General features: G+C 46.8%; 4 protein-coding genes and 1 non-coding gene across 10 annotated transcripts; 2 read left to right on the forward strand and 3 right to left on the reverse strand.

Moving 5' to 3' along the window:
• Positions 1-58: 58 nt before the first annotated feature.
• Positions 59-5,282, reverse strand: LOC133412438 (uncharacterized). The gene is made up of 12 exons (XM_061695640.1): positions 4,615-5,282; positions 4,456-4,538; positions 3,861-4,019; positions 3,668-3,793; positions 1,991-2,154; positions 1,735-1,825; positions 1,566-1,664; positions 1,203-1,223; positions 1,088-1,108; positions 844-870; positions 710-775; positions 59-640 (listed from the first exon to the last, which is right to left on the reverse strand). The coding sequence occupies exons 2-12, from the start codon at positions 4,529-4,531 to the stop codon at positions 621-623; spliced, it is 870 nt and encodes a 289-aa protein (XP_061551624.1). The 5' UTR covers positions 4,532-4,538; positions 4,615-5,282; the 3' UTR covers positions 59-620.
• Positions 5,283-5,919: 637 nt separating this feature from the next.
• On the reverse strand, positions 5,920-10,682 carry LOC133397296 (cytochrome P450 4F3). 3 transcript variants are annotated; one of them, XM_061668232.1, is made up of 13 exons: positions 10,405-10,682; positions 10,145-10,289; positions 10,009-10,062; positions 9,386-9,513; positions 8,810-8,931; positions 8,594-8,740; positions 8,389-8,503; positions 7,917-7,983; positions 7,688-7,817; positions 7,478-7,569; positions 7,343-7,407; positions 6,515-6,597; positions 5,920-6,430 (listed from the first exon to the last, which is right to left on the reverse strand). In XM_061668232.1, exons 1-13 carry the CDS (start codon positions 10,606-10,608, stop codon positions 6,214-6,216), a joined length of 1,569 nt encoding a protein of 522 aa, XP_061524216.1. In that variant the 5' UTR covers positions 10,609-10,682; the 3' UTR covers positions 5,920-6,213. The 3 variants fall into 3 exon arrangements, with proteins under 3 accessions (XP_061524216.1, XP_061524038.1, XP_061524127.1); XM_061668054.1 differs by having other exon boundaries at positions 5,921-6,430; positions 7,478-7,611; XM_061668143.1 differs by lacking the exon at positions 6,515-6,597 and having other exon boundaries at positions 5,921-6,430; positions 7,478-7,611.
• An 883-nt stretch (positions 10,683-11,565) lies between these two features.
• LOC133397434 (insulin receptor substrate 2-B-like) lies at positions 11,566-15,857 on the forward strand. Of its 3 annotated transcripts, none has more exons than XM_061668360.1 (7): positions 11,566-11,709; positions 12,140-12,563; positions 13,139-13,379; positions 13,824-14,076; positions 14,169-14,295; positions 14,578-14,880; positions 15,405-15,857. In XM_061668360.1, the coding sequence occupies exons 2-7, from the start codon at positions 12,154-12,156 to the stop codon at positions 15,625-15,627; spliced, it is 1,557 nt and encodes a 518-aa protein (XP_061524344.1). In that variant the 5' UTR covers positions 11,566-11,709; positions 12,140-12,153; the 3' UTR covers positions 15,628-15,857. The 3 variants fall into 3 exon arrangements, with proteins under 3 accessions (XP_061524344.1, XP_061524429.1, XP_061524504.1); XM_061668445.1 differs by having other exon boundaries at positions 14,578-14,732; positions 15,405-15,616; XM_061668520.1 differs by having other exon boundaries at positions 14,578-14,711; positions 15,405-15,616.
• A 767-nt stretch (positions 15,858-16,624) lies between these two features.
• Positions 16,625-18,418, reverse strand: LOC133397567 (small integral membrane protein 11-like). 2 transcript variants are annotated; one of them, XM_061668723.1, is made up of 3 exons: positions 18,330-18,418; positions 17,402-17,613; positions 16,625-16,793 (listed from the first exon to the last, which is right to left on the reverse strand). In XM_061668723.1, exons 1-2 carry the CDS (start codon positions 18,342-18,344, stop codon positions 17,425-17,427), a joined length of 204 nt encoding a protein of 67 aa, XP_061524707.1. In that variant the 5' UTR covers positions 18,345-18,418; the 3' UTR covers positions 16,625-16,793; positions 17,402-17,424. The 2 variants fall into 2 exon arrangements, with proteins under 2 accessions (XP_061524707.1, XP_061524623.1); XM_061668639.1 differs by having other exon boundaries at positions 17,378-17,613.
• Positions 18,419-18,804: 386 nt separating this feature from the next.
• On the forward strand, positions 18,805-18,886 carry trnas-cga (transfer RNA serine (anticodon CGA)). Its single transcript has one exon. It is a non-coding gene; the product is annotated as a tRNA-Ser (tRNA).

Below are 18,886 nucleotides of genomic sequence, written 5' to 3' on the forward strand. Positions count from 1 at the left end.
ACACTGTGCAAGACTGTTGACTGGCTGCCCTCAAGTGGTTCAACTTGAAATCGACACCCCATGCTTCAAGATTTTATTTTATAGTTTAAAATACACTCTACTCAATTTTATCTATAGAGCACTAACTTAAGAAATAAAAACGCTACAAGGTAAACAAAACAAACATGAAATATGTGCAAGACAGTCTCCAAAAACTATTGTGGTGTTACTTTAAAAGCACACAATAAAACCTGAAACAGCACTAGGAAAAACTCCATGTAGCCAATGAACAAGGAGTGAATATGTAAACAACAAAAACAGACCAAGATGAGTTAAAAACGTTAGTGTTGCAAAGATAAAAACGTTAGTGTTGAAAAGATGTCAGATGACGAAAAGTGGATCAGAACTGCACAATGATGCAATTGTCGCCCACGACCCTGGTGCTGACCCCGTCCGGCACGTTGGCCAGCACAATAGCGCACACGCTGGAGTATTTCCTGGTATTGTCCGGGGTTCACGTTTCAATTCTGCACCATGCCCGATTTCCCTTTTTGGCTTTGCTCGGATCCAAACGATCCGAACAAACGTCTGTAGAAAAGCGTGTGCAACTGTTAAGAGACCAATCTGGGGTTTCGGGCCTTCTACGTCATTGGTGTTTCCTCTGCAAAGCAAAACGGTAAAGAATCAAGCTGTGACGGATCTTGTTAAGTGGAGACATTTCCGGGCGTACCTTCCGCTTGTGCCTTCTCTTGGCGAGCCGGAGTGCCGTTCGACTCGTGAGCACCTTGACCTTCAACTGTGGGTTTTCCGAAAAGTCTTTTAATAGCTTGAAATATAGTAATCAATACAATGAGTGACACTTACGTTGCCTCTCCTGCTTCCTCCAGAAGTCTGTGGTTGTGAAGGGGGGAGGGGGGGGGGGGGGGAATCAAACTCAGATATTCATTAAAGCACTTGAATTCAATTGTATTTCAGTAGTGCCAATTTACATTGAATGCTATTCTAAGGCATTTTCGAATGGAAAAGGAATCTCAACAAAGTGCGGTTTGGCCATCTGAGACTGGCCGACAATATCAGAATGTCGAAAAGAGTTCCGCTTTCTACTGACCTGCTTCCCACGGCATGGACGCTAGGGATAGAGAGAGATTTTTTTTTTTCAAGTTATAAAAATTGTAAAAAAAAAAAAAATAAAAAAAAAAGTTCAGTTTGAACTTCATGCTTACCTTTCTGGAAGAACCACATCCCTGTGTGACATTAACAGATGTTAAAATCACAGAAAGCAAAATGTGGATTTTTCCCCAGTATGACATAATTGAAATAGAATATGAACTGGAGTCAATCTGTTGCCATGAAACCTTTATTAACTGTGAAGTGCACCAAAGTTGATGAGTGACAGCGGACAAAGCTAAGTGGGAGAGAGATTTATTTTTATTTTTATTTGGTATGAACACCTTACCCCCCCAAAAATTCAAAACGGGGCTAATCTTGCGATGCTCATTTAACGCAAAGACCACCTGATGAAATGACGGCGGTGCGAACCCTTAAATATTTCAGCGACTTTTTTCCAGAAATTCTCCTCGTCCTACCTGTTCTGCATTTGTGAATGAGCACCAGCAGCACCATTGCAGTCAGGAGACAGATGAAGACGGTCAGGCCCGCGTTGACCTTCAGAGTCCCTGAACTCGCTGTTGGAGCAAACACTGTTTTTTTTGTAGAAGAAGACAATTAACCGAACATTATATCGCGACAGCTTACCCGCGAGGAACGGGTTTTGAGCAGACGGGCTGGCCTTCATGCTGACTGGATTCTGTAGCTCGCACTTAATCTCGGCCGCGCTTGAAGCGTCCTGAGCGGTGAGCGAAAGAACCAACAGCCCGTTAGCACATTTGTTGACTTTTTCATTGACACCTTTTAAGCAATTGACCAATGATTCTCCCTCTAGTGGTACACGAAACAAGTGTATTTGAATTTTTTGTTTTGTTTTTTTAACTTGGTGTAAAAAGTTGAAGACCTTTTGAATGACGCGCTCCACGGACGAGTTGGGCTCCAAGGAATGGCCGAGCATCCAGGTGTATGTGACGGGTTCGGCCCCCGTGGTGTTGCCGGCGCACGTCAACGTACAAACCGTCCTCCCGGCATCGCAGGACGTTACCACACTGGGCTCGGGGACGGACACTTGATGAAGAAACAGAACGCGTGATGACGACGCCTCGCTCGGTTGTTTCATCTTCTCCCGCCTGTGCTTCGATTTTCTCAATCGCAAAGAACAGGAGGCGCGCGCATTATTTACAGACCGTTCCGACGACACACGTACGCCCGGTCGGCAAAAACTCTCATTTCAAACCGTTACGTCAATTTGGCCGAGGCGGAGCGATTGCGAAAACAGGGTCAATGGCTTGAAAGATGATTGTAGCCTTTTTGTCTACCGCCGTAGTTTGAACGCGTGAAGTATCAGTTGAAAAGAAGACGCCATGTGCGGTACACTGATTCATAAATAGACGTGGAGGAAATTCTTACAAAGATTGTCGAGGGACGGCCTGATTACAGTTGCGCCTCGAGATACGAGGCCCGTACGGTGGCAGCGAACGCGACTCACTTGACGACACAAGCGGCACTTTGCCAAATAGTGAGCAATTCTTTTTGAACATAAACGAAAAAAAGGGGCTTCAATGCCACTCCCGCTTGAAGTTGACTGTCAAACTAAACACGGCAAAGAGAATTGCACGTTGAGCATTTCAAACAACCACATAGCTTTGCCTTGATGCCTGCAAGTTTAAAGCTCACACACAAGGGGAAACGCCATAGGCAGGCTAACGAGTAGCATCTACAGAGTGGTGCTATGATAATACTTTAAACAATACATATTTGAACACAATGCAGATGGACAATATCACGAGATTCACAGGCATATATTCTTTATCCTTTGCAAAGAAATCTCGAGAATTTCCATGTGAATTTAGGGTTTTCGTTTGCTGCACGCTATAAACATAAAAATGATGCATATAAAAAAAAAAATCAAGTAATATTTCACTCCGAGTGTGTAGTGCATCGCTAGAATATGAATTTCCCTTTTTGAATTGAACTACCCATGTTATTATGATTCCCACAAAGTTTCTCGGCAGGACACGCCCCGCTGCAACATGATTGGCTCCCGCGTGGCGCGAAGGGCCAGGCGACGCAGATGGAACGAGATGACCGTCCCAAACATGGAAAAGCAAAGAGGTTTGTTATGGTTAGGTATAGGGCTAGGGCTAGGGCTGGGGTTTAAGGCGGTTTAAGGCGGTTTAAGGGTTAGTGGGAAACATGTTAACGCCGCCACACTTAAGTCACACACTTCTTTTCCCGTCTGGACGCAGTAGGGCGTGTTCTACACGGATACAACAGCCAATCATAGTGCGGCGGTGCGTGTCCCGGAGCAGGGCGTGTCCTGCCTGGAAACTATGTGGGAATCCTAATAAGGCACCCGTAGTTGTGAACCTCTTCTTTGATTGCGTTTGCATGACTGTATTATACTGCCACCCGGTGGCCAAGTCACGCACGCCAGAAAGAGCCGCAATCGACGTATCGTGACACACAAGTTGTTCGATTCTTTACATTCTATTTAAGTTTACAAGTTTTCGTCATCGTTTTCAGTTCAAGTCAGCGCCACCCAGAAGTACCCTGGCGCTGATTGCGTCGATCCACTTACAGATAACGGCAAGATGAGTCGGCGCGGCGGAGACGAAGTTGATCTCGGGCGTGTACGTGCCACTGTCGCTTGGAGTCAACCCGGCGACGGTCAGCTCCCCGCTCACGTTGTTGAGCGTCGCGCGACCTCGAATTGCAAAGAAGCATTCAGCATCCCCGATGACCCTCGGGCGCCTCTTAATCGGATCGCGTACCCTTGAACTGCCGATACACGTCGACCCCGTCCCCGTCCCACTCGACGGCGATGTGGGGCCCGTGCTTCCACAAGATGCTCGTGAGGGGGCCGGTGTCGACGGGTCCGCCGCCGGGCCTGAGGACGACGCCATCGCCCGCCTTCTTGTAAACTTTGGAGCCTGAAAAGAACGGCAAAGACCGTGACCGACCTCTGCGGGTCTCGACGACACAAGACATTTTTCCAAGGACGGCGCTCTTCCGCCGGGAACGTTCGCTCGGTTCCTACTCCTTAAGCGCGACACCGTACAGGGACCACGTGCAAACTCCACACAGGAAGGCCGCAGCTGAGATTCGAATCCCGAACCTCGGAACTGCGAGGCAGACGTGCTCACCACTTGCGCTCACCACCGCGCTGCCTTGCCAGGTGCGATGCTCTGTCGTTCTTAATCAGAATACACTCAACTTAAAGTTGACTTTCTTTTCTTTCTTTTTTTTTTGTACAGTCAAAAACAACATCATCAGAGCGAGTTTAGTTGCCACCGTGTGGCAAACAACGAGCTCCGCTCAACATGTTGCCTTCCGCTTGAACGTGTCAAAAATAAAACTGGACTGTACCTGTGCAACAAGCGGCCAGGAGGACGAGGATCACCAGCAGGCACGCCGGCGTCATCTTTCTCACCAGCTCGGCCATCACAACGCTGCGAACACGCCGGCAGCAGCAACGCTGTAAAAGCGACGCTTCCCACCGCGGGGAACAATGTTTTGGACGCTCACCTTGTCAGCAATGGACGCTCTCGTAACTATGCGCGGTCATTTGTTTCCGGAAACAGGAACGCGGAGCTGACTTTTCCCACTCTGGGTGCAGGCACTCAAATGCTCCGCCCAAATGTACCGGAAACGCGTCGCGTCAAAGTCAAAGTCAAAGAAAAAGGAAAAAGGAAAAAGGAAAGAAATCGGCACAATCCCAAACCGGTGGACCTCCCGCAATAACGAACACATGATAATAACCTTAGCATGCGCGATGTTGTTCGTTTTCGGCTGTTCTCTGCGTTTCGAGGTGCATCGTGGGTAATGTAGTTGCTTCCACTTACAAGCGACCCTGTTGAAAATGTAACCCGAGTGTAACATTTGGATCCCTTTTCTTCATTTTGAGCGAAGGCAACGGGGCCCTTGGATGAGTCCTCGGGAAAAAAAAATGGATTACCTTCATTTGACATGAACTGATAGCGAAACATCGTGAAATGGAAATAAATAACGGGAAATGTGCTTGCTGCATTATGCGTACAGAACCTGAGAAACATGATATCATGCTGACCTAATGACAAATGTGCACAATTCAGACAATATCGCTTCCTACGGCGATCGGATAAGTGAAGGTTCCGCCCAGAACAATTGAAATTGTCCAAAAGCCGAATGTTCTTTTTGGTGTTTAAACGTGTACCTTTGAGTCTAACCTTTTCAAAATCATAGATGAAAATAGACAAGGTTATATTTGGTTATTATTTGTCATGTTTGAGAGCACGTGACCAGAGAGAGCCAATTCCAACCACCAGCCTCAGAAGGAGGATGTGATATGAAAAAGAAAAGAAAAAAAGAAAAGAAATAAATCTCTCTCTCTCTCTATATATATATATATATATATATAATTATAATTATTTTTTTTTTTTTTCAAATTTCACAAAAATTACAATGACGGAAATTTCCAAAAGCGACCGTAATTTGACTACCCATTTTCTCCCGGTAATGGGATGGATTACAATTGTTCCATTTGGAAATGAAAGGACATCATCTTGTTCCATCCCCAACACTGAGATTGAGGGGAAAGTACACTCGGGCTCACGACAGCGGTGCCCGAGCTTTTTTTGAAACGGAGAGCTACTTCCCGGGTACTGATTCGCGTCAAGGGCCACCACTTGGACACCCATTTCTCAAAGAACGCGTTTGGTGGGGATTTTGGAAGCGGACGAGCATCTCTCCAACAAGTTGTCGTTGTATTTGGAGTTTGCGAGTTATGCTTTCATTAGTTTATGGAATAAAATGCAACTGTCAATTTTCTTCAAGCCTGTAAATGACAAAATCAGAGAAAGCGATCATTTTGCAGCGGGCTTTTATTTCTTTCGAGGGCCGCATTTGCATGATCCATTCCGTTTTCCGTCGCTGCAGCCCATCCCAGCTACGTTGGGGCGACCGGTTCGGGGTGTAACCAGCCAGTCGCAGGGCACATAGAAACAAACAACCAGTCGCACTCACATTCACACCTACGGGCAATTTAGTCTTCAATCAGCCTACCTATTCGTATGATTAGGATTAGGATTATTGCTCGTATTTACCTATATGTATAACAATTTGGGTCGAGAGTGCAACAAAAGCGTCTCATGCGTCCCACGCCGCCTTGGCATCGGGCGTCGGCGTCAGGGGCTCCAGCCGCAGCCACAGGCCGCCCTCCGCCCTCAGCACGAGCTGGGGCAGACGGCGGACCTCCGCGGAGCCCAGTTTGGGGTTCAGCCCCGGAGTCAAGCGGAACCGGAGCAGCGTCAGTGACACGACGACCCGGAGCTCTGCCAGCGCAAATTTCTGACCGATGCAGTTTCTGTGGAGGCAAAAACACACGCGTCTGGTCAGCAGTGCGAAAGCGCTGCCGCGCGATTGAGCCGCGATACGCGCGAGGTCGCACCTGGGGCCTGACGAGAAGGGAATAAAAGCGTGGGAAGAGCGGCCCTCTTGGTTGGCTGCTTCAAAACGCAGAGGATCGAACTCCTTTCGGTCAAAACAAGACATTTATTTATTGGCATAATGCAGTGGCGGGCCGAGCGTTTGGTACCCGGCTGGGGCTTCGAGCGGGCACGGGCACGGGCACGGGCACGGGCACCGGACTTCAGTCACCTCCTACCAACGGCGCAGCGATCGAGTCGCAAGTTCAGACGCCATCGATACGAGACAAAACGCAAGATAACAGCGCACAGCTGTGCCACGTACGTGATCTGGAGCAGTTCGGAATCAACATTGATCTCACAACAGGACAAAAACTGGGAAAACAAAATCAAATACATTTTGAAATGTATTTTTGTGTGCCGATCGCTATACAGACATGTGTTGCGAGCTGAACTTAGCTTGCTCTGAGCAACCAATCAGAGGACTGAAGAATGCTGATATTAATGTTTCAGATCAGAATTCCGATCTGCGAGGCAAATCAAATCTGCATTCTGATCGGTCAAAGAAACAGCCCCCCGCATTACATCGTGAAGTTCCCCGGGCACACGAGATTGACACGGCAACACGTAGAAGCCGAAATCCGATTGGACTAAACGGTCCGAAATCCGCAGAGTCGAGAGAAACGCTACGAAATGAACAGAGCAGACTGTCGGGAAGAAATGGATACAATTTCACGGAAGAAATATTAGAATATACTGCATGTAGCTTGTAAATGTAAGCCAGTGCTTCTGAGGTCTTAGAAGTCTTAAGTCGAAAGAGTGACAAGAAAAGTGTGTCTTTGATTTCTTACGTGCGGATTTGTCCACACCGCAGGGTTGTGGTGTGTTCCGTAAATGCTGACTAAACAGATGGCACCTGTGGGAGGAGGTTCATGGGAAAATGACTTTCAGACAAGCGGACACCCAGGAATGTTTTGACCTCTGACCTTTCGGCACCGTCCGGTTCCCCGGCAGCGGCATGTCCTGGGTGTACGTCCTCGTCACGGCCTGGACCGGCGAGTGTAGCCTCAGCGCCTCCCTGATGCACATGGTGGTGAAAGGAAGCTTGGACAGATCTTCCCTGCGGTGCGGATGAACGCGTGCGACTCAGTACCGCGGCCACTTTTCAAACACAGTGTGTCCGTGTATTTCCTCACCACTCTATTCGCTGTCCTTCGCGGCCCTTCATAAGCTCCAGCGCCTCCCTCCGACATTTTTCTTGAAAGTGCGCGTGGCGTGCCAAATTAAAAAGCGTCCAGCAAACGGCACTGGCTGTGGTGTCATGACCTGCGAAGGAACGCGGAAGCGAGGTCGACGGTGACGTCTCCGTGCGACGCTTGGGAAACGCCAAGTAAAAGCTCCGACGCGGCGGTCCGACAGTCTCACCGGCAAACATGAAAGTGTTGGCCTCAGCTTCCACCTCCTCGTCTGTTAAGCCTCGGCCGTCGTCATCCTGAAATGTGAAATGAAAATGTTTTTTTATGGAAGTCCATTCCTGCCAGTAAAAAAAAAAAAAATCATGTCTATTTTTTTGAAGAGGCAGTCTTTTTTTTTTTTTTTTTTTATGTGCGATAAATGTAGTAAAATGATGTGAGTTGTGTTTTTATACGTGATTTATACTAGCGGGAATGGGCTCCCGGACTCTTGTTTATTCTTGCCGTGGCGACTGCAAACGTTTTGCGCCGGTTCATCGTCTGTGCCACAACGAAGGAGAAAATTCGACTTTGAAACCTCCCGTTGCTCTTTTGATCTCAAACCCAAATGTATTCACTCTCCAGCGGGCGTAATTACTTCCACCTCAGTGTTTCAGTACGCAATATGGAGTGCAGACTGGACGATTCGTGAACTCAGACCAGACCTTGGCCAGCAGTATGATGTCCACAAAATCCTTTTTCCTCCCGGGCTCGGAGGTGGAATCAGACGAGGTCTGTCTGAGGCGGGTACGGCGCCTCTGGACCACTTCGCTCGTAAAACTGCACGTGGAAAGGTCACAATAGTCATTCTGTCACGTGATCATAGACGAGTCAGCATTATTTGTAGTCGCTCGAAGGCGTGTGTGTTACCCGTGCACGATGTTCAAAGCCCTCTTAAAGCGTTTTCCCTGCGCCGTCTTCCAGTAAATCCAGTCCCAGTGGAGCAAAATGTTTTGGCGCCGTTCTATTATCTGATTGCTCAGCTCCACTATGGCTGACACGTACTCGCTGCTCGACCTGCAGCGAGACGGGATGCGTCGGGTCAAAGGTCAAAGGAAGAAGAACGGCCGGCGGGCGCATCCTCACTCCTGACAGTTGCTGCTGTAGCTGAAGGCGCATTTCAGCAAACTGTCCAACGTCATCAGAGTGACGTGGTCGAACATCTCCAGGCTCGCGTTGCCCTCTGCCACCAGACGCCGCCACTTAGCCTGCGTGACACGTGGAGGGGAAGGCGCGCACACTTTCTACATGCCAGCTGAAAGTCCGCGGAAAGTCAAAACAAAATGTCTTCTAACGCGGACAACCCTGCTAAATTCGCATGACTCAAAAATGCGTCCAGGATATTCCAAATTGTGAAAAATCGAGCCGTCCTCCGCGCTCTCGGACGCGTGTCCGCTGAATGCGCTGAAACCGCGGCCCCCTCGGCCCCCTCGGCCCCCTCGGCCGTCAGTCAAATACCGCTACTACCGCTCGGAAAAATGGATGCTACTTCATTGATCATCTTTCTTACACCTGCGTGTGACGACATGTTCGACGCGCAAAAATATACCCGCTTTAAGCCTGCGGTGGAAGGAAAATATCCCACAGGGTTTACTGGCTTCAGGGACCCCCGACGGGAGGGGCCGAAGTTCAACAACAGACTGCGATTGCCTTTGGTCTCACATGCATGGCGTTCGCCGAAGTGTTAAATGTGGCAATGTAGTTCCTCAGTATGTCGAAATGAAAAGCGGGGGTCAGAAGACGCCTCCTGCGGGACCACGCCTCCCCGTTGCTCAGCAACAGACTCTGGCCTGAGAAACAAGAGAATCGAGGTTTGCCTCATCTGGTAAGCGCACAAGTCCTATCTTATGAAATATTTACCTGCGCTTGTAATCCTCCTGAAGGGCAACCGATGGCATTTCAATCGCCACTTTTTTGTTTTTAATTAGATATATATTTTTTTACATTTGTAACATTTTATAAACATGCTTTGTTTTCAATTGGACGCATTATGCTCATATTAGTCCCTCAGAGGGAACTACAACTATAATTACATTCACATTTTCCCAATTTTTTAAAAACCTACCGTATCCTTCGTTATTCACTGAGAAACTCAAAATGTGGTTGTTTGCTTTATGACGGTCCACTAACAAAACCCTATCTTCAAGATTTCAATATATGTTACGTGTGTTCCTCTCACTGATAAACCGTCTTCCACGACTAGCCGTCTTCCTGGCTGTTTTGAAATGTAAAAGCGACTCAGCTTGCAACATGTTGTCATTGCTTCTTCATTTCTTTCGACTCACCGAGCCACGGACGGAGATGACCATAGATGAGCTCATCTTTCACCGTGATACTGGCTGCGTAGCGGGAGAAAGAGACATTGTCGCACCGAAAACAAACGCATAAATAAATACATATCGTGAATATGTATGAGTTCACCTGGCGCCATTAGCAGAGGTTTGACAAAGTCCGGGTGGAAGAGTCTGACCAGATGATAGAAGGGCCCGAGGAACCAGCTGCAGGAATGTTTGTACGTCTGCACTAACTCGTCCACCTGGAGGAGACCTTCCTCTGTGCTCTTCATCTGATACAGAAACAAGGAAGGATAAGCGCCATTGGAGAAGTACTAAATCAAGGACGACAGAGCAAGTTGACAAATATTGGATTGACCAGCAATTATATGAATGCGCGTGACCTACCTGACCCAGGTGGCCTATGAGCCAAGAGTCTGCATGAGGTTTGCTGAAGCAGGACAGCCTACGAGTCAACCGAGCGTGTTGAAGCAACAGCTCGGCGGTCCGGACCGTTACCACGGCAACCAGTCCCGCAGCAGCCACTTGTAAGACGTGGCAAAGGGCGGCCCAGCAGAACAGCTGAGAGAGGGCACGCAAGACGAGAGACATCTCGGCACGGGCGCGGACGCGGAAAGCCGCTCGGTGGCGAACTGTTGATGTGAAGCGAACGCAGACTCGTTCTGCCTGCTTTTGCAATTATTTGGACATGAACTTCCTCCTCCGCAATCTCATAGAATCACACCCTCCTTTTTAGAATCACACCCTCCTTTCAATGTTGTGGCTAGTGCGATTCCAATCATTTGGAAATGTCTACATATTGCGGGTGCTTAGCACATCCGCCTCACAGTTCGGAGGTTGGGGGTTCGGTAGTACTTCAGCTTCCTTCCATATTCCAAAAACATGCCCGTTTTGGCGTGTTCACGAGGACGGGACAACGCACTTTCATGAAACACGTCGCGCATAGTTGTTATACGATTAAAGCGTAAAAGCGCTGGATTTAGCACAGGGCCAATTTCCAGCCGTAGTCCCTGAAACATAAAAATGTGACAAATGCAGGCAGTAGCTTGGAACGGACTCATGGCGTTTCAATTCATTTCAAAAGCGAAAATCGATTTGATATACACGAGAAGTCATTTGAGATCTGTCGCTGAAAGTATTGAACTAGTACGTCAAGGTACCACCGTAATAGCTTCACGCTGACGTAAACAGGCCCAGAGTTCTCACTTCGTAAGTCAATTTGGGACTACATTGACATTGATTCCTTAGTTCTGCAAATGTACTTCTTGTGACACTTTTTTTTGGTGGCGTGCGCTGACATTTTTCACATGTAAAATAATGTGCCTTGTCTCAATAAATGTTGGGAAACAACTAAAGTCACTGTACCTGTGCAGTACTGTACTGTACCTGTACTGTATACAAACAACTTGCCATGCCAATAACAAACTGCAGAGGGCAGCATTTGGTCCTGGATGCGTTTAAGTGCGTCAACTACAAGAAATAAAAAAAAAAAAAAAAAAAAAAGAAGAAGAAAAACAAAACAAAACAAAACAACCCCCCCGCTGATTAGCGCTCTGTTACACCTGGCCACAGTTCAGACATGGTGGTGGAAAAAGTCACTGTAAAAGTCCTTCTTTGACCTCTACACGTAGCCGCAAATGACACCCAAACGAAGACATTTATAGATGTAATGTTCGTAACTGTTCAAGTCAGGTGAGTTTGAGCTCCACAGCTTCGGGGAACATCAGCATAATAAGATCACTTGTTAGCCAATTAGCTAGCTAGTCAGCTACTTTTAATTTCAGACCGACACTTTCGTCAAGCATCGTTTCGCGTTGTATTATGTAATGAATAATATTTAAAAAAAATAGCCCTGGGTCAATGTTCGTTTGGCAGTGTTTGTTATGTGATGGAGCAGATTTTTCATTAAGTCTTTTGGCATATTAATGTGTCGCATGCTCATAAAAATGCCCCCACAAATATGGCTCCAGTATTGTCATGACCAAACAGAAACAGTAAGTACAAGTCTTATCTGTACTGTATACCTGCAAGATGGACTACTGATATAGAGGGTTATTTGATTTAGCACGAACAGCATTTGTTTTGCTGGCTCGTCATTCATAATCTCCTTGCAACGGTACAGGGTTCACTCTGGATATGACGGAGATGGTTGACGGCTACAACAGGAGGGCCGCCGGCCCGGAGCAAACGCTCATGGCGACAGAACCCTCTTGCGATGATTGTCAGACCCAGATAAGAGGTGGTGAGGTGGGCCATCACGTTGGGGTGCAGGTGACTCCCTTTGATTGGTACGAGGAATTCTTCTGCAGCAGTCACGCTTCCGTCCGTCTGCTCAGTGCCCTCGCGACCTCCTCTGGGCAGCGCAGTGATGTGGTGAAACAAGGTTACCTGGGCAAGCTCGAGCGGAGTCACAGACGATATTTTGTCCTCAGAGCAGGAAGTCACACCGGGCCGAGTCGACTTGAGTGGTACAAGTCGGAGGAGAAGTTTGCAGCAATGGAGAAGTCGTCTGGAAAAGCTACGCTGTTTGGGCCGAGGAAGCAAGGGTTGGTACTTTTTTTTTTTTTTAAAGGCAAGGAAAGTTTATTTGTGCACCACCGTTCATACACAAAGCAAATCTTCAGTGCTCGTTCAGTAGTTCTCCAACTTTGTACACCGTGGACCACCCCAAAACTAATTAAAACTCTCCAAGTAGGCTACCACAATAATGACCAGCATTAAAATACGGGAGCATAGTAGGCCTAAAATATTTATTAAAGAAAAACACATGCCCAATAAATAAATAATGGAATTATCCAAGTCTAAAAGGTGGAGTACTACAAGATATATGGGGGAAAAAAAGTCACTAAACCGTTTTTATGAAAAAAAATGTTGCACAAAAAGGTAAATAAATTGTACCTAAATAGAAATTTAAGAACGGTTTGTTCTTAAAGATGAAATGCAATTGTAATGAACTGAAGTTAAATAAACAGAACTGTACTTGGGCAGTGATTCGTTCACTTACCACTAGAGGGATCCAGCGTACCACACTTTGAGAATCACTGCGCTCGTTATTGTTCATTTGCAATGATAACGGTACAATTTTGCCTTTTGAAAAGTCAAATGAGCTCCTCTCTCCCAGGGTGATTTTCCTAAGGTGCTGCATTGGAGTGGGCTGCCTGGGTAGTTCCAGGAAAGGCCTCACGGTGGCACTCTATGCTCAGGACCAGACGATGGTGCTGGTGGCGGAGGACCAGAGGGATCAAGAAGCGTGGTACCTGTCCATCAAGAAAATGATGGAGGAGCGCAGTGATGAAGATCAAGCGTGTGATGATGAGGACGACGGGTATTGCACGCTGCCACCCGCGGCCTTCTTCAAAGAGGTTGGATAAGCTCGTTGTCACTTTTATACAGCGGAACGTCCAGTCCAAGACCGGGCAAACCCTTTTGAAACTGAGAGATACTTCCGGGGTACGGATAATAGTGAAGCGCTACCGGTTTGAAACACACTTCTGAAATGACAATTACCCCCCCCCCACACACACACACACACACACACACACACACACACACGCGCGTTCATACACCAATGGGCGACTGCTGCCATGCAAGCCGCTGCCAGGCCCACTGGGGGCAAATTAGGGTTCGGCGTCTTCGACATGCAGACAGTTGTAGCTGGGATTCGAACCGGTTACCCTTTGCTCACTGGACGACCTGCTCTACCCACTGAACCACAGCCGCCCGAGATAAAAAGCAATATGCAACACTTGATTGCCTGTTATCGAAGTGTGAAAATATGAAAATGTCCCATGTACATTTTGCTCAAGGTTTGGCCTGTGTCAGTGAAGGCTGGTCTCGGCTTGGGCCGCTCAAAGACTTTGGCAGGTGAGCTCCGCCTCTGCCTCACCGCGACCTCGCTCATCCTGATCCCAGTGGGCGCGTGCCCCGATTTGCCCTCCGTTACGATTCCTTTGCCGGGCATCCGTCGTTTTGGCCACTTGGACGGCTCCTTTTTTCTGGAGCTCGGCCGGACGGCGCCGATCGGCCCTGGGGAGATCTGGTTTGAAGCGAGAGACCAAGGTGGTAACAAGCTATGCGCCGTGTTGGCGTTTGGCCACTTGCTGCTTCAGTGCTCCGGCGTGACCCCGCTTCCTCCTCCTCTGATTTGACAGCACAGCACATTCACGAAGTGGTTCGGGACACGGTGCGCGCACTGCGGGCGCTCCCGGATTTCGGCCGGTCCCCGACCTCCAACCACAATCAGCTCCTGGCCCCCAAACGCTGCAGACCCAAATACAGGTACATCGCAATCAATTAGAACAGTGGCAATAGCTTCATTTAGTTGGGTAGTTCAATTCAAAAAGTGAAACTGATGCACACACCGAGTGAAATATTGTTATTTTTAATATATACTGTCTTTATAATAATTATAGCTTACAGCAGATGAAACGCTAAAATGTGTCATCCTGAAAATGAGCAGGAATCGTCCTCCATGTTTAATGAAACCATATAAACCGTATGAGTACGGAAATAAAAGGACTTGTTGACCGTATTCTAATTTATTGAGGTGTACCCGTACAGACAGAAGAAAAACCCCGACGTCCAGACGCCGTGCCAACAAGCCGACGCAACAGAACCTCAGTCTCCGCTCAGCCTACGTAGCCTCGCCTCGCCTGTGCACGACCGCTACATGGACATGAGCAGGCGGCCCGGAGGTGACGGATGCACTATGGGGGGTGAGGCGGAAGGCGGCGGTTACGTGATGATGTCACCGCAGGTCAGCCGCACCTCTTGTGCGCTGCCTCAAGATGCTTATGTTGCCATGTCAAGTCCACAAAAACACGACCGGCCAGCCTCCGTTTCCCCTGGGGGAGGAGTCAACAGGTACATTTAAAGTTGCCTACCGCAGACGCCGACGCAACAAATCATGCAAATGCCACCGATTCCGGCGAATTAGGCGCGAGCTTGCGGTTTCATCCAATCGCTGCAACATGTCTGCGCATCGGACCCATCATTGCTTTCCCTGAGTTCCTTAAATTATACAATAAATGGGGAAAAATGTATGTATGCTAGTGTTTCAAATTTCACTTACAATAGGTTTTGCAAACAAACTGGTAAAATTGATTTTTTTTTACCATTTTGTTCAATAATTAGTCATTAACCAAATAGAAATTCATGTAGTTTATATTTTGTTCTGGTAATAACAGATGAACAAATCAGCATTAATCACATTTTTTTTTTCTTAATTGCTGCTGCGAAATCAGACTTTTTATGGCAACAATTTATAAAAAATAAATAAAAATCCCACGAAATCCTGGAGGGACGTACTACTTCGTACATTGACAATGATATGGCTAGCCCTTTATTTTATTTCCGTTCGATCTGCTTTTCTTTTGTGGTTCTGACAGATGTTCTCCTCGTCAAGCCACCGACGGGTCGCGGCGTACTTCGAGTTACGACGAACGACTGCCGCTGCCGTTTGGGTTCCCTTGGTCTCCCAAAGAACGTACAGATCCTCCCGGACCGATGACTCCCTTTGTCCAATCTAGTCGCCTCCAAGCAGGAGATCGGCTCGCTGTTCGATCTCGACTCTCCTCGTGTCTGCCGTCATGTCTGCGAGCTTACGACTGATCAAGAACACTGGTTTGTAAGCGTTGTCAATGTGGGCTGATCCGGCATGTTTTAAAGCCGGTGCAGCCGTGGGATGTCGGACCCCGAACGTGAAGACGGTCACGTTTCACTTATTGCTTGCACAAGAGTGCAAAACAGTTTCTCACCACCAGGATGTGGCTTTCACTGAAAGATGTTTCACGGTTCATGTTCCACTGTTGTATGAATGAATAAAAGTCACTTGAATGCAACCTGTTGTACACATTCTGTGACATTTGTTTGGTGGTGTGCTGTCAGATGTCTTTGTGATGTAAATTACGTAACTTGCCTCCAAAGCTGGGGAACACTGAACTCCACCGACCACTTCAAAACAGAAAACAATTGCTGCAGCGGGTAACATTTTAAAGTGTATTGTAATGGGGAAGGGGGAGGTATTTTTTATGGGTACCCTTTTTGGCGGTAATGGAACGATTGATTTTTTTTCCCCTTTGGTGTCATGTAATGGTGTTTTTAACGGGAATGAACAAGTGGAAGGGCTTAGCCTTTGCAATGAGTGTTATCAGTTTCTGATTAGATTTTTTTTTGTTTTTTTTTTTCCCCCATCACATGACAAAAGGTTAATTTCTGTACAATTGTATCTTCAAATGTTATTACTTGACAATAACTGGTCCAGGTATACTAGCATAGCATATATTTAGCATATTCAATATGATTCATCAGAATTTTGAGTTTAAGTGAATAATTTTTTTTATTGGGCTTGATTTTTATTATTTTTTTGGGCTGCTTTAAGTCAAATTTAAACCCAGCAACTATGATGTAAGCCATGGAGTAACAACTCGTCAATACCTGGGCTTTATATGCCTGGGATGGTTAGTTCATGAATCATCTGAATTGATGATTTAAAACGTTCTCCTGAATCACTAGTCAGAGGTCTGTATTAACACCGAGTCACATTTTGAGTCAACCGGATCACTTTACAGACAACATGCAGCACAGTACAATACGGGGAGAAAAAGGGTGTTGAATAATCTTTTATCCATTTAACTACAAATAAAACATATTTCAAAATTCAATAAATACTTTTGTGTGTTCTGCGATTTCACGTAGGACACAGGGCGCAAACGTATCAAGGTGACATGTTGAGTAGTTGCAGACGGTCAGGTCACGTCACGACGTGGTGCTCGGCCCTGGCAGACGAAAGGACAAGACAAAGGTGGTGAGACTACAACGTAGTGATGCGGGGTACACATTCTGACGATGAAGTCAAATTTTTCCTCCCTTGCAATGTCAGTAAAGGCAACGTTCTGGGATGTTTCTGAAAGATTAGCCTGACTGATCATCCTGCTTACAATAATGGTTTTTTTTTTGGAAATAAATATTTCAATTAACAAAATAATTGAGACATGCATTAAAAAAAAAAAAAAAAAACTTGAACCAATTCTCAGGAGAATGGTGAAACGAATGTTGATAATATAAACACTTCCTCTGCACACCCGTGGTATAACGCGTCTCCCGAGTCATTCGCCACACCAACAATGGAGTTCAGCAGTTAAACTAGCCCCTTGTATTTCTACTTGGATTACTTGTATTTTCCACCCGTCTGGCTCGTACAGGTCAGTTGTGGTTCCGAGCCAGCCACACGGTGACGTGTGGACTGTTACTCATATTGAGTACATTCAGAGCAGTAAGAAGCCACGAGGATTTCTTTCCTCGTCTCAGTTTTGTTCCCCCCCCCCCCCCAGCGCTATTCAAAAAATCGACATGAATGTACCCCTGATTAACATATAGTTGGTACATGAACTGGCAAGTCGGCTCCTCTTAGTCTTCCTTCGTGTTATCGATGAGCTCCTGTGTCCTCCGGGCCAACTTCCTCCTCTCGGCCTGCTGCTGCTTGAGCGCAGCCTCGGCCTTTTTACTCTGGTAGATCTTCACCCCAGCGAAGGCCAAACATAGGATCAGCGTCTTCAGGGCTAAAATGTACAAGAGTACCGGTACGTTGTCCAAAGCCTGCCGACAGAGAAGACGAGAAGTGTGGTGACGACACGGTTTCCTGACCACTGAAGAGGGATACTTAAAAAAAAAAAAAAAAAAAAGTATATATTTATATATATAATATATATATTTTTTTCTTTAAATGTACTTTTTTTTTGGTTGGTTTTTTTTACAATCTGCCAGTATGATAGGATGCGTAGTGCAGAGGCGACTTCATTTGGGTTCAAAATTGTTTTTGATCAAATTGGGAAAGAGAATAGCAAAATGCAAAGTTTGCGATTCGAAGTTGAGAGACGCAACCACTACGACATCGGACTCCTTCTGTCACTGTAGAAGTCACGAAGACAAGAAAGCTACACGAGTTTCGCAGTTGATCTCACCAATAGCTGGTCGAACATTAAGCTACATGCTGTTTGTGCGTTTGGTTGAGAAGGCACAGACACTGGACGTTTCGCAGAAATGCCTTAATGTAGAGACATTGACATGCTCATGGAACAGATTAGTTCAGAGAACCGCGTTGTGCAAAAAGCATTGAAACATTGACCAGCTGCACGTGCGTTCAAAAGTTTAGATGAGGCCAAATGAATTAGTTCAACTTAGCAACTTAGCATTAGCATGACCCGAGCGACAACAGACGGTGTAAGATTTCGGGAAAGATTTCACAGAAGGGGGCGGGGGGAACCACGGAGAGCAGAAGACAAGCAGTCAATGACGCGTTTGGAATTGTTTACCTTCCAATTGATCATTTTAGCTTATGAAGCGTTCAAGTTTGTCTTCGGGGAACTGTACCAGAGGACAACTGAACAGTCCATCAAAGAGGCGGGGCTTCAAGCTAAGTAGCCAATCAAAATCTTTAGTCGTGAGGCATTCTGGGTAGCTATGATAAAAGTGGCTACCCGTTTTTATTTAGTTAAATCCGATTGATTTTTTTCTTTTTTTTGCAACGCGGTGTTCAAACAGAGTCCCTAAAATGTTGCATGTAAGTCTGAAAAGGAAGTACACGATTGTTTCCGCCACAATCGTAATGCTATTGAAGACGTGACTCGGGGCTTGGTTGGAGTTAGTTCGTGGTGACCACGATAGTATTTATAGCGGACCAATAGCATTAATGCTCACAAACCAACCACCATTGCGCCATTGGCGTCCCAGTAACGAATGAATGTTTTTGAATACAATGTCTCAAACAGCGCCGAATCATGCCACGTAGTCACGGTGGCCGAGAGGTTAAGGCGTTGGACTCGAAATCCAATGGGGTTTCCCCGCACAGGTTCGAATCCTGTTCGTGACG

The sequence above is a fragment of the Phycodurus eques genome, chromosome 1 (genome assembly GCF_024500275.1).
Source record: "Phycodurus eques isolate BA_2022a chromosome 1, UOR_Pequ_1.1, whole genome shotgun sequence".
Classification (NCBI taxonomy): Eukaryota; Metazoa; Chordata; class Actinopteri; order Syngnathiformes; family Syngnathidae; genus Phycodurus; species Phycodurus eques.

Excerpts from the sequence above, each read along its gene's own strand:
- LOC133397434 (XM_061668360.1), top strand. The coding sequence starts at position 12,154 with ATGACGGAGATGGTTGACGGCTACAACAGGAGGGCCGCCGGCCCGGAG. Across the intron at positions 13,380-13,823 it reads CCGCGGCCTTCTTCAAAGAG|GTTTGGCCTGTGTCAGTGAA; the intron begins GTTGGATAAGCT and ends ATTTTGCTCAAG. Across the intron at positions 14,881-15,404 it reads CCTGGGGGAGGAGTCAACAG|ATGTTCTCCTCGTCAAGCCA; the intron begins GTACATTTAAAG and ends TGGTTCTGACAG.
- LOC133397296 (XM_061668054.1), bottom strand. The coding sequence starts at position 10,608 with ATGTCTCTCGTCTTGCGTGCCCTCTCTCAGCTGTTCTGCTGGGCCGCC. Across the intron at positions 7,408-7,477 it reads GAACCGGACGGTGCCGAAAG|GTGCCATCTGTTTAGTCAGC; the intron begins GTCAGAGGTCAA and ends CTCCTCCCACAG. Across the intron at positions 6,598-7,342 it reads CGGTGTGGACAAATCCGCAC|GAGTTCGATCCTCTGCGTTT; the intron begins GTAAGAAATCAA and ends TTTGACCGAAAG.
- LOC133412438 (XM_061695640.1), bottom strand. The coding sequence starts at position 4,531 with ATGGCCGAGCTGGTGAGAAAGATGACGCCGGCGTGCCTGCTGGTGATC. Across the intron at positions 2,155-3,667 it reads GACTCATCTTGCCGTTATCT|TGTCCGTCCCCGAGCCCAGT; the intron begins GTAAGTGGATCG and ends TTCTTCATCAAG. Across the intron at positions 1,665-1,734 it reads TCAAAACCCGTTCCTCGCGG|CGAGTTCAGGGACTCTGAAG; the intron begins GTAAGCTGTCGC and ends TTGCTCCAACAG.